This window comes from Sinohyriopsis cumingii, chromosome 5 (assembly GCF_028554795.1).
Source record: "Sinohyriopsis cumingii isolate HCF-2022 chromosome 5, ASM2855479v2, whole genome shotgun sequence".
Lineage (NCBI taxonomy): Eukaryota > Metazoa > Mollusca > Bivalvia > Unionida > Unionidae > Sinohyriopsis > Sinohyriopsis cumingii.
The window spans coordinates 47,771,613-47,783,897 of NC_142965.1; the positions used below are offsets into that span (position 1 = coordinate 47,771,613).

The 12,285-nt window shown below is 36.9% G+C and overlaps 1 protein-coding gene across 3 annotated transcripts in view; it reads left to right on the top strand.

Annotated features, from left to right (window-relative positions):
- The first annotated feature begins 284 nt into the window (after positions 1-284).
- LOC149799102 (spondin-1-like) overlaps positions 285-12,285 on the top strand; it is a 79,996-nt gene continuing 67,995 nt past the window's right edge. The window contains exon 1 of one of the 3 annotated variants that reach the window (XM_089958101.1): positions 285-728. In XM_089958101.1, coding sequence (XP_089814227.1) covers positions 527-728 — 202 coding nt within the window. In that variant the 5' untranslated portion in view covers positions 285-526. The remainder of the gene's footprint in view (positions 729-12,285) is intronic. The other 2 variants (XM_089958099.1, XM_089958100.1) reach the window with 2 other exon arrangements.

Consider the following 12,285-nt stretch of genomic DNA (forward strand, 5'->3'; position numbering starts at 1 on the left):
TGGCTCAGTGTTGATAGCCCACAGGTAGTGCCATTTAAATAACTGTCGCTGTTTGGACGTTAAATAACTGTCGGCACAGGTAGCAGCAGTTTATCTTTTCTATTTTTTTTTATACATAGGAGACGGTCTTTTCAATTCATTACAGATCAACATTACACGCAGCTTTGGAAAGCCAAATCCATACGAAAAAGTATTTTGTTGGCTAAGCGATACTGTTTTGGGGCGGGCTTAGTTGAGCGCTGTAGCCAACCAGCTAGGGTTTTAGTCTAGCTCCACATGCTTTATTATCATTCTCGTGTTGGACTGCCTCTGATTTGTACGTGCGTGGTTTACTGATCTGAGAAAATAAGCAAGCATATCAGTTGAGCTGAGATTTGTACGAAGTTAGCGATAAAGTTTGTTCCCTTTCATTTCCATTTGTCCGTTAGAAAAAAAGGAGTTTATGTGATTTCCTTCATGGAATATATTATATTGTTACATTGTTTTCGATGATTTCTGAAGCTGGTTAACGTGTGGAAAATATTCCATGACCGTTAAAATGAATGGAATTACATTTTCGGGAATTATATATTTGTTATATCTTACATTATGTGCACATGTACATGCAAAACAATTCACTGTTTGTGACAGAAGACCGATACACACAACTGCAAAGCAATCTAGTGGCGATGGAAATTTTAGGATTAAAATTTCGACAGAAAAATATAGACCTGGGGAGGTTTATAAAGGTAAGTGCTGATAAAGTATGCTTCACCTCTGTCTATATCACTGCTACCTGTAGCCTACTGTAGGTAATATTAAGAAACACGTGGATTCGTTCGTCCTGGGATTTCGTACACATCGTTTAGTCTTTGGATTATAAATCTTTGAGTGGAGATTCAAGCATGATTAAAAAATAAATCAATATTTCTTGTCGTTTACGAGCAAAGTTGAATAGAAACAGCGAATAATACAAAATAAACATTTATTTAAACCTTATATATATAACAAAAGGTTCTAAAGGTTATACGTCCTGTTAAAAGATGTTCAGCACTTGCTTAATTTCGATTTTTTATATAAAAAATACGCACATACACCCTTACGTGAAAAAGTTTATCAACATCGTGAGTGTAGTGCTTATGCGCAATTGGTGCGGCTTACGTGTCCTTATATTAGTGTGAAAGTGCAGTATATAAAAAAAATGGTATTTAAAAAAATCTAACTATAGATTTACATCAATAAAACTTTCACATTAAGACTTTCACTAACTACCAACTCCTTTGTCACGAAACAATCTATCTATCTATCTATCCATCCATCCATCCATCCATCCATCCATCCATCTATCTATCTATCTATCTATCTATCTATCTATCTATCTATCTCTGTGTGTGTGCGTGTTAGAGAGAGAGAGAGAGGATGGATATTCAAACTATCGTATCGTTTTATTTATAACATGTACGGTGTTACTTGTTTCTCCAGATCATATGTTCAGGAATTGGTAAGGAAAAGATGAAAATAAATTTATGTATCGGGTTTAAATGCACATCAACACAATCTTGGCTCTATAGTGCCGAGTAAGGGCTAGGTGGAAAAAACGGTAAAGTCTAAAACTTTGCCAAAATTGCCAGATAGAAAACTTTCCCCGACGAAAAGTAAATATGCACGTTGATACAACACATAACAGGTAAAGAAGAATTAGCAATTTTTGTAAGCGCATGATACAATGCATCATAAAATCATTATCTGAACAGATTCAGAGCTTGGGAAGTGTACAAAATTAGAAAAGGCAAATATTCGCTACGGTCGTTCATACAGCAAGTTTTAAATTTCAAACCTTGATGACTTCACAGATGTGAAATATGAAGTGCAATTCTTACATAAAATTGCGATTTACGCTAAGATTGTAATAATACTTCCTCCAGAAACACGCAAAGACTAACCACAAAACTGACTGGTATGCTGAACACGTTTTGTCACAGGGAATACCGTCTCTACGCGCTTATAAGTCGAACCAAACTGCAAACACTGCAGATCCAGATCTGCCTTAGCTTGATGCGCCTGCACATCAGAGTCTATGTTGATTGTTCTACTGATATTTCCTAACAAACTGTACAGACCCAGATCTGCCGGCGCAGTATGCAACGGTATATCTGGGTCTGTGCATTTTGCAGATGGATTCGTGTTAGAAGCAAGTACATACGGTAACCGCCATAAATTATTTAAAACCGCCGGATCTGTGGTTACTATTTTACTAGGGTGATTGCTATAATATTTGTCAATTTTAGTGGGGTGAACAGTCTGCTCATATGGAAGCAAGTGATATTATAACTTGGTTAAAATGCAAGCTAATTTGAATTGTACCCCCCACCATCATCTTTCTGTTTAACACCAAATTTAGTACACTCTAATAAAACAAGAATAACAATTTAAAAAAGAAATATTGGGTAAACGCTGTTTGCATACAGGTGCAAATGACAAACCGATCAAGATAGTTCCAGTTTGAATACACAAACATATAGACATACAAACATGTGGCGAGGAACCCATGGCAGACACACGTACAGACGGAATGATACAATGAAAAAGTACAAATAAACCTTTTGGCTTGTATGTAAACCACTAAGAGCATTCATGTCCTTAAGTGCATCTTGAATATTTGCGATCAACAATCGCAAACGTAATGGTTGCAATGTACTGAAATCATGCAACTTGAACGACTCTCCGACGTTGTATTACTCTCCTGTTCAGCCTCCACAGGCTTGGACCCCTTCGATGTCCCTCGTTGTCGAGAAACGTCAGGCTTTATCTTGAGATGCAGACCCATGCTGCCCTTTTTTATCAACTAGAAGTGTTAATTTCAGCCAATTATCTAAATTACGTGGAACAATAATAACTGTCTTAAGGTACCGTGTATACTACACCACCTTTCATGTGTCGTTTTTGACAAAAGGATAAATATACATTATTTCAATAAGTGCGATTTAAACTGTAAAATGACGAGAGAGAGAGAGAGAGAGAGAGAGAGAGAGAGAGAGAGAGAGATTTCTGGTTGATCTTTGCTTTAAGTTTTACTTTCATTTCGATCAATACATAAAAAAAAGAAAACTCTTGGACAACGTATCATATCTCTCTATCAGATGCTGAACTTAATGTCCTAACCATAAAAAACCCACGAGTACATTTTTTATATTGTTCTCTCCAAATAACTCGAGGTATTGGAACTTACTTTAGTGAATATTCTCCTCACATAATATCATTTTAAATTTTGAAAGTGTATAACTTTATTGCCCATTCACCGCATCACCTATGCTGATAAATTGCGAATAGTTACAATCTCCTTTGATACCATACCTCCATCAAACATTGTATAGGGCCACAGGCAGCACAAAATAAACCATCCTATGTACTCGCTTGTAAATGTAGTCCAACCGAAAAATGCACAGACTCAGATCTGACGTGGCATAATGTGCTAGCGGATCCGGGTCAATGCAATTTGCTAAGAGTAATCAGTAGGAAAAGACACGAATCCCGATCTACTGACACATTATGCGACGGCAGACCAGGGTTTATGTTCTTTTCAGTTGGACTCGACTTATCAGCAGGTTCAGACGGTAGTATATTTGCTATCTATATCAAACCTTGATTTTATATGGCACGTAAATGTCCTTTCATAAAAAAACATGTGTACGCGTTGCTGCCCGTTCAGAATCCTTTTCTTAATATATTTACCTGTACGATGACGAACAAAAATGTTGAAAAATCTTATTCAAAACGGTTGCTGAGCAGAATATTAGGTCTGACCTACAGCCCTTTCACGACACTTTTGAATGTGGAAATAAAATTTGAAACAAAATTATGCAAAGGGGGGGGGGGTAATGAGCCGGCTCATGTGGTAGGCATGTCTTCAAATCCTGACATTTCCAGGAACAAAAATATGTTAGAATTGAAAGAAAAATTATATGCATCTATCTCACAATTTTACTTTCATGTTTCTGTGCACTTGTCATGAAAGACGGATGGAAACGATATGTGACTTTTAAACGTGTTTAAGTAAAATCTTGTTATTCACAGTTATCAGGAAGATTCTCATCTGTCAACATCTGACAAAGAATCGAGTTATCATCTATTAACATCTGACAATGAATCGAATTACGCCACTAGTACTATTAGCCTGAGAGGAGAACTGTAACGTTTGATGATGTCGTATTTGTATATCCTACACTATGAATAGATAACTAAATAAGTGCGGATACCAGATTCATTTCTAGAAAAGGACATTCGACCTTACATGAAGTAGATATTAATTTATTGTAAATTCTACTGTTATAGATCAATCAGTCAATAAACCACTGACTGACTGACTGAATGGCTCAATCACCTACTCACCCACTCACTCATCCTAAGAAAACGCATGCAATTAAGTTCGTTAAAATTAATTACCAGTTTACATTAGATGTTTCTTTGGGAAAAAAATCCCTGATTGGTTGGATATTTCCTATAACTGTTCATTTAAAACATTTAGTGTTCGTATCAGAAGCGAGAACAAGAATAAAAATAGTAACTCCGAACATAGTCGCTTATAAGTCGAGTCAAAGAAAACACCTTTATCTGCCGTAGCATAATGCGCCTGCAGATCAGGATCTATGTTGTTAGTTCTACTGATTGCTCCTAAAAATAATTACACAGATCCAGAGATGCCGGCGCATTATGTCTGCCTTATAAGCCAGTATAAACCCTAATGCTTTTTGATAACTGCATAGATTACTTTCTCTTCTGTAATTATATTTTAATTATATAAGAATAAACATATTAATACCCCGGCAATTAGACCGATATATCGCCGATCCTTATCGATGAAATAGGAATATATCGATCTATGATATTTTTGTCGTTTTTGAAAAGTATAAAAATCCTTTCCTTACTCTCTCTCTTTTAACTTGATAGTATTGAAAAAGAAGATGTATTGTTATCAGATGTTAGTCACGTACTTAGAGAATAACCCAGCCAGTATTATTTTTTTACTCACGGGTCAAAATGCAGGTTAAACGATGTGTCAAATTACACGAGTACTTTTTTTCATATGTATACATACACTATCGAGAGATTTGCAGTAACTGGTACCTGAATGCAAACTTTAGGTGTTTACCTTTTCTGTGCAGTCTGTTGACGATGCCAGTTATGCAGCGCCTTTACAAAACAAGTGCGTGTCGATGATTTTAGGATATCACTGATAAATATAAATCACGGGAAGATTTTGAGCTGACTTGTGAATCTAATGTTTAATAGCCATTACAATATTTTTAAAAAATCATTTGAGAAAAATATTACCACTGCAGAATCATGTCTCAAACAGGGGCGAATGAACTACTTTTATTTATAATTACTGATAGTACGAATTTAACCAGGTATAGCGCGCAGGTAATAGTTAATACATTTTTAACCGTGTATAGCGCGCATGTAATAAATAACTGTGTAGACCAAGATATAGCAATACGTTATTTAACAGTCTATGACGCACACGTGATCACTAGTAGCGTTGACTTAGATCTGATAATACGTTATTTAAATGTATGGCGCGCATTTAAGTACTAGCAGCATGACATAGATCTGCCAAAATGTAATGCGCTGAAAGGTCATGATCTATGTTGTTCTTTTGAATATTTCATGTTGACCATGATCTCTTGGTACATGATGCCAAGTAGATTATACCATATACCATATATTCCCAAAAGAAACTTGGGATGAGGCTCTGTGTCACATCACGTTACCAGCCAGTAACTTTAAACAAATTGATATCGAAATCATTGAACTTTCAGAATTAGTATAATTTGAGTATCTCGCCTCTGTTGATTAATTGCATTGGCATAGATGTAGTCTATATCGCATCCCATTTTAGACTTTTAATCCTGAGCTTATGTTTGGTCCTCAATAAATTTCGAGAATACAGGTAATCGCAGAGGCGGCAATAGGAGTACGCGGGGCCCAGGGCCGACGATGACCGCGCGGGGCCAGAGTATCAGTATCTCGATTGGTATGCTATTGCAAACACCGATTATGTCTAGACTAGATCAACTTTCGCGATTTGCATGCATTACGTGCGGCCTGTATCAGCGTTTCCAATTTACCGGAGAATATAGCTTGACAAACTCATAAGGACGACCTTAGGCCTGAAGCGCTGGGCCCCCTCACGCCGTTCCTGGGTAATCGGTTTAGGAAATTCGTATTTTGAAGCTTGTTATACACGACCAATGACGGATTAATAATAATGTATCACATGTATATATCCGATCATTGGCGGAAAAGCCCGATTATGCTCCGATTGACAGAGAATAACACGAATCTTCGGCAATCCCATTTCAAATGGAAATTAATAAACTAAAAACTGAAAGACAAAACAGGCATCTAAAACTCGTTTTTTTGCCCCTTTATTTTTAAAAAAGACAATCCTGCAAGGCCTTCAGCAGCATGATTTTAACTTACCGCAGAACTTTAAAAAATCACTTTTCATGGCGTTAATATTGATGGATGAGTGGCTGTCTGCCTACGTCTTCGTTGATTGATAGACAATTAAAAATAATATATATATATATATATATATATATATATATATATATATATATATATATATATATATATATATATATATATATATATATATATATATATATATATATATATATATATATAGAGAGAGAGAGAGAGAGAGAGAGAGAGAGAGAGAGAGAGAGAGATGCGAAGTTGACGTCAATGGAGGAATCTGTAAAGGAATACCCTGCGTCATTTGCTCTGCAGTGGGTAGAATGCAGCATACCGACCATGGAAAGAAATTTTACTGTTTTGTTCTTTTCTCCCTATACTTTCAAGGATTGACATGCAATATATGATACGTCAGCATAAGTTCGGTTTAATGTGCTGTGTTTATAGTGAGAACAGTGTTCGGTTTAATGTGCTCGTCTGGCATGCATATGCAACAGAAATGCACTATAATGTGAATGATGAGAATTGGAGCAAATGCAACACTTTTTCAGATCTGCTGGTGCATTATATGACGTTAAATCTGGGTCTGTGAAGTTTGCAGTTGGATCCGACTTAGACGCGGTATATACGATGTACACTCAAGCCCCAAACTGCACAAATCCTGGGTCTGTTGTTAAGTGTATTCAGTAGACCATGATCTGCAGGCGCATTATGCAGCGGTAGATCAGGATCTTTGTTGTTTGCAGTTTGACTGGACTTATTAACGAGTATATACGCTAGGGTGCGAACTATATTAACCACAGTCGGTAATATAGTGATATTTGCGATCGAATTTCAGTGTGTGGGGGGAGTGCTCGAATATTCCAATATACTCAGTAAACCACTGTTTATTTTATTGTTTTTTTTTTTTTTTCATTTTCACCGCCTCCATTTCAGACTGCGTTAGCGTATAATGTGTCAATTTGTTTTCCATTCACATGTTTGTCTATAACATATGATTCACGAATGGCTTTTGCTTCAGCCGTGCTAAATATTGGCATACTTAAAGATTGGTTGATATGGTAGGGCTGCTCCTGTCTGATTTTGGTTGCGTGCAAATGAATTACGCAACGCAATACATGTTATGTGTATGCATGATCCTGCAAGTCAGTAATAAGTACATGCAATATATATATATATATATATATATATATATATATATATATATATATATATATATATATATACACACACACACACACACACACACACACACACACACACAATAAAAATGTATAGACCTAGATCTGCGCTGGCGGACAATGGTTTTTGCAGATTTACGGAAGCATAATGATCGATGTTGTTTGCATTTCAGTGCGACTTAAAAGTGAGTATAGATGATATAAGGAAAAGAGGGAATTTATATGAGTACATGGGGAATCGCTTTGTACGGCCTTTAGTGTAATGCAGAACGCAGATCTTTTATTTTTCCCTAATATCTTTGGCAACTTCGACCTAAATGGGGTGCGTGAATGGTTTTGGGCTTGTGGCTATTGCAGGTTTAACGCCATTTTGCAGCACATGATATGCTATACATGGCGGCCAGTACCTTTGGCGGAGGATCCCACTCCCACTCTGTGAAAGAGCCAACGACCCACGGGAAGCTACTGTCATTCTTTCTCACGTACCCAAGAGGACAGAGCCGGGATTCGAACCCACTTTAACATATATTAAAGGTTTAGACTACTCAGCCAGCCGTGTCCGGGGCCCCGAGTTGTCGAATGGTCTGAAGCGCTCTCCGTTACGGATCACTGCCATCTCACCTATGTCTGCGTTGGTTCGAGTCTCGGATTCAGCCATCTTGGGTATGTGAGAAAGCCTGCCAGTAGCTTCTCGTGGGTCGCGTGGTTCTTTCCGGTTTTTTTTCCCCTGGTTCTTCCTCCACCATTAATATTGGCCGCCATGTATAGCCTATCGTGTGCTGAAAAATGGCGTTAAATGCAACAACAACAACAACAACAACAACAACCAGCCGTGTCCCATCATGAATGTTTAGTTCATTGACACAGTAGTCTTTTTACTGTGTGCTGTTAATGATTATTCGATGGGCTTTGGTGTGACATCACAACGGACCCATAGCCGCGCCTGGTATACTCGCACAACAATTCTCAGAGATGATAAATGTCAGAATTATTCAGCAAAATACATAATTACCAGTTAGTCACGGGTACTTTGAAGTGGGGTTTATCTTGGCCTGGAAGAAACGGGGCTAATGCGACTTTGAATTCTTAAATCTAGTTTCATAATGCGGACTTGCAATACCAGAGCTTGAAGATTCTTTGAATTGTGCACCCCGTTTTTAATCAAATTTAAACATCTTACATTTGCATCTTTCGTTTGATAAATTACATGTATTTGAAAATACTGCGGAGTTTCAATGAACAGGTCCTATAGATTTTAATTTCATTCAGTATCTTTGTATTTGTAATGAAAGTATCGACCGGAATTAGTCATATATCAAGGTGTTTAGATAAACTCACGTTTCTTAAATTTGTGCTTAGAGTTCAAAGATAAAGTCTACCCGATATTAGGGTTAAAACGACGAAAGTTCAAAATGTCACAATTTAAATAGGCTACAAAATCGATAATTTCTAGACATGAACATGGAGTGACATAGATAAGGGGAACATACTTGTAAAATCGTGAAAATTTATTTGCAATGATCTTAGTTGTTATTGAACTCCGGCTGCCGATTGATGTCGTTTATCAACAAGAAAGTTGGCTTACCCGGGCACAAGGAGCGGTTTTTCTTGGTGCGTGGAATCATTCAGTTACGATCTGACATTATTTAACTGCTGCCGATTAGGTTAGAGGAGACCGTAATCTCTATTCTGGTTCACGGCAAAAGTTTCTTTTGAAAAATATGTATGAAGCAGCAAGGTTAATAATAATAATAATAATAATAATAATAATAATAATAATAATAATCAACAATAATAATAATAATAATAATAATAATAATAATAATAATGATAATAATAAGTAGTAGCAGCAGTAGTAGTAGTAGTAGTATGAATACACTGAACATAGCAGCTCCAGTCATTCAATCATTATAAAAGTTAAAGTTATATATTTATCCTTGCTCGACACAGCGGCGCAAGCCACGTGCGATAATCCGCAACGCGTATATTTACCTTGTCCACTCGTGCGTAGATTTGCTCAGTTGCCATGAACACCCACCAGTTCTTTAGTGAGTTCGACTTGAAAAAGAAACTTGGGTATATTTTGGTCAAGAATAAATCATCTCAGTTGAGTCGCTCGTGATGATCGTCCTGACCGTCTGTAACCAATCAGAGCGTCCTGGCCGTCTGTAACCAATCAGAACGTCCTTGGTCTTTTCGACCACCAAAAACTTAACCAAATTTGGGAAGTCTCACTTTAAGTACCTGAGAGTCCTTTTCAGAGTCGACATTACCTGACTTGCAACGGAAAGAGACGAGAGTGTTCCGAATGGGTCTGTGATGTGCACATGATGTTATTTGTTAAAATAAGGTACATGCATATGCAACGGCGGTTACTAGTATTTATCCAAGGCGTTTTTCCAAACACTGGCGGAAAGGGCAGAGCGTCTTCCGATTGCATCACCCTCCTGGCTCTCTTGCCCATAGCACTGGGATGAGACCGCGTTATGAGACAAAATACATAATTTGTACAAACGTAGTTTCTCTACTGGAAGAATACAAGACGCTGTCACTCATTGCATTAGTGAAAATTATATGACATTATAAATCATTGACCAGATAAAGTATTGATAGCGAATGTTCGGAAAACGTAGACATTTGGTACGTGTACGTTGCCTCCAATTTATTTTAAGCAACAGTTCGTAAAAAGTTTCAATCAAGACGGTGCTGCAGTATGCTATGTGATATATGCGCAAATATATGGATCAAAGGTGACACTCGGTACTTGCATGCGAGTTTTACTTCATCCTATAGTGGCTAAGTTCCGTTATTAGATTTAACTGTGTAGTCGGTGTTAATGATGTATTGAGAGAAAGAATTTATCGATGTCTATTTGTTTTAGGTTCATGAATGTTCGATATGAGTGGAAAGTAATCTCTACCAATTTAAATAATGTGCCTAAATGAATTTGCTCCGACAGCAAAGGTACTCGTCCTCATGTTTTTGTGAATGCTAAACTGTGCCTTACATTCATGGGAATACGACTAGACTACAGTCCTACCTTGCGATATCTGAGCAGACTAATATGGTGTTCGAAAATTAAAGATTCCGGAAACTATCGTTATTACATATAAGAAGGGAGAATACGCCAAAAGAAAACGGTGAAGTCCAAATGAAACAAAGATTTAGATTATCAAATTACCTGTGGAATGATGTCGATGTCCGTGGACATTTCACTGTGGTAGAAATTTGCATGCAAGAGCCACTACAAAGAGGAGACCAAACTTGCAACCGAAAAATCTGAATTGAGCCTATAACGTATAAACTTTAGTGTCCATAACAATTAGGCATAAAACTGCGTTCCAGACACAAACAAATTTGTACCCTGAAAGAAGGGGACGGAAGGGATAAAGAACCATTTTTGCGAAAGGCGCTGCCTTGTAGCGATCAAGAGATGAAACGGGCAATAGTCAACTCTAGTACATAAAGACAGACATGTTTAATGTTATTTTGTGGAAATTAACGTATCCATTTGTTAGAGATGTTGAGTTAAATGTTATTTAAATCTGTTTAAATCGGGGTTTAATGCGAGTGATTTTAACTGCCACAATATTTCTGATAGTGGTGGTATTTGTAGCACTAAAAATCTATATCGGTGGCAACAATGACTTAAAGAAACCTTCTCTAGACAGTTGATCTAATTTTAATTCGACACATTCTCGCCCTAAACGAGACTGTTTTTAACCTTTGACCTATTTGATAGCGGATACGATGGAAGCTGATATTTCTCTTTGTTAGTTACTTTTTACCTCGCGATTTTCCAAATCCCAATGTCAGACATCCAACGATTGTCATATCGTACTTGCTAGATAAAATCATACGAAAGAACTTGTGTTAGCAAACACCTCTATAGGAAGGATACCCGGTCAGAGAGGTTTATCACCACATGCTTTGCAAGATTATCAACAAGGTATTTGGAGTGGAAGTTAGGACTATTATTTTGTATCTTGAACTTTAGACGATCGCGAATTTGTTAAACGAGAACATCACAAGTAACGGAGACAAAGAAAGGCAGTATTTATATTATGAGACAATTGGAACTTGTCGAAGGGTTAATTGTTTAGGTCATATAAATTAACGACAATAAACATGAATATAACAAACCAAAAACAACAACTTCCCCAACCCCAACCCCCAGCTTGGCATTCCTTTTACTACTCTGCACTTTTGAGTATAGAGAAGGACTATTTAGAATTTTTCAGAAACTCTATAATATCACTAATTATCAATATCGTGATATCAAAGTCAAACTAAACACACCCTGTCTGAGTTTAACTGGATTTTGTTCACGCTTTTAAATGACCAGGAGTTGAAGTTTATTTCGGAACCATCAAAACATCGGCGTCATATGTGACGGGCCATGTATCGCAGTTTAATAAACCGCGATAATCTGATTATATCGACCTGTTTTTAATATTTATCCTGGACAATTATACCATGAATAGATACAACAAAATCTAAACGGTTACGAAAAGAAAAACAAGCACATTTTTATCCAGAACTTGTTCTATATGGAAATATTTCAATTTATTTATTCCCGCAAAGAAACAATACTGGTCTATTTTCTCAACAGAAGGAGTTAATGTTGCTTCAATAATTTACATGT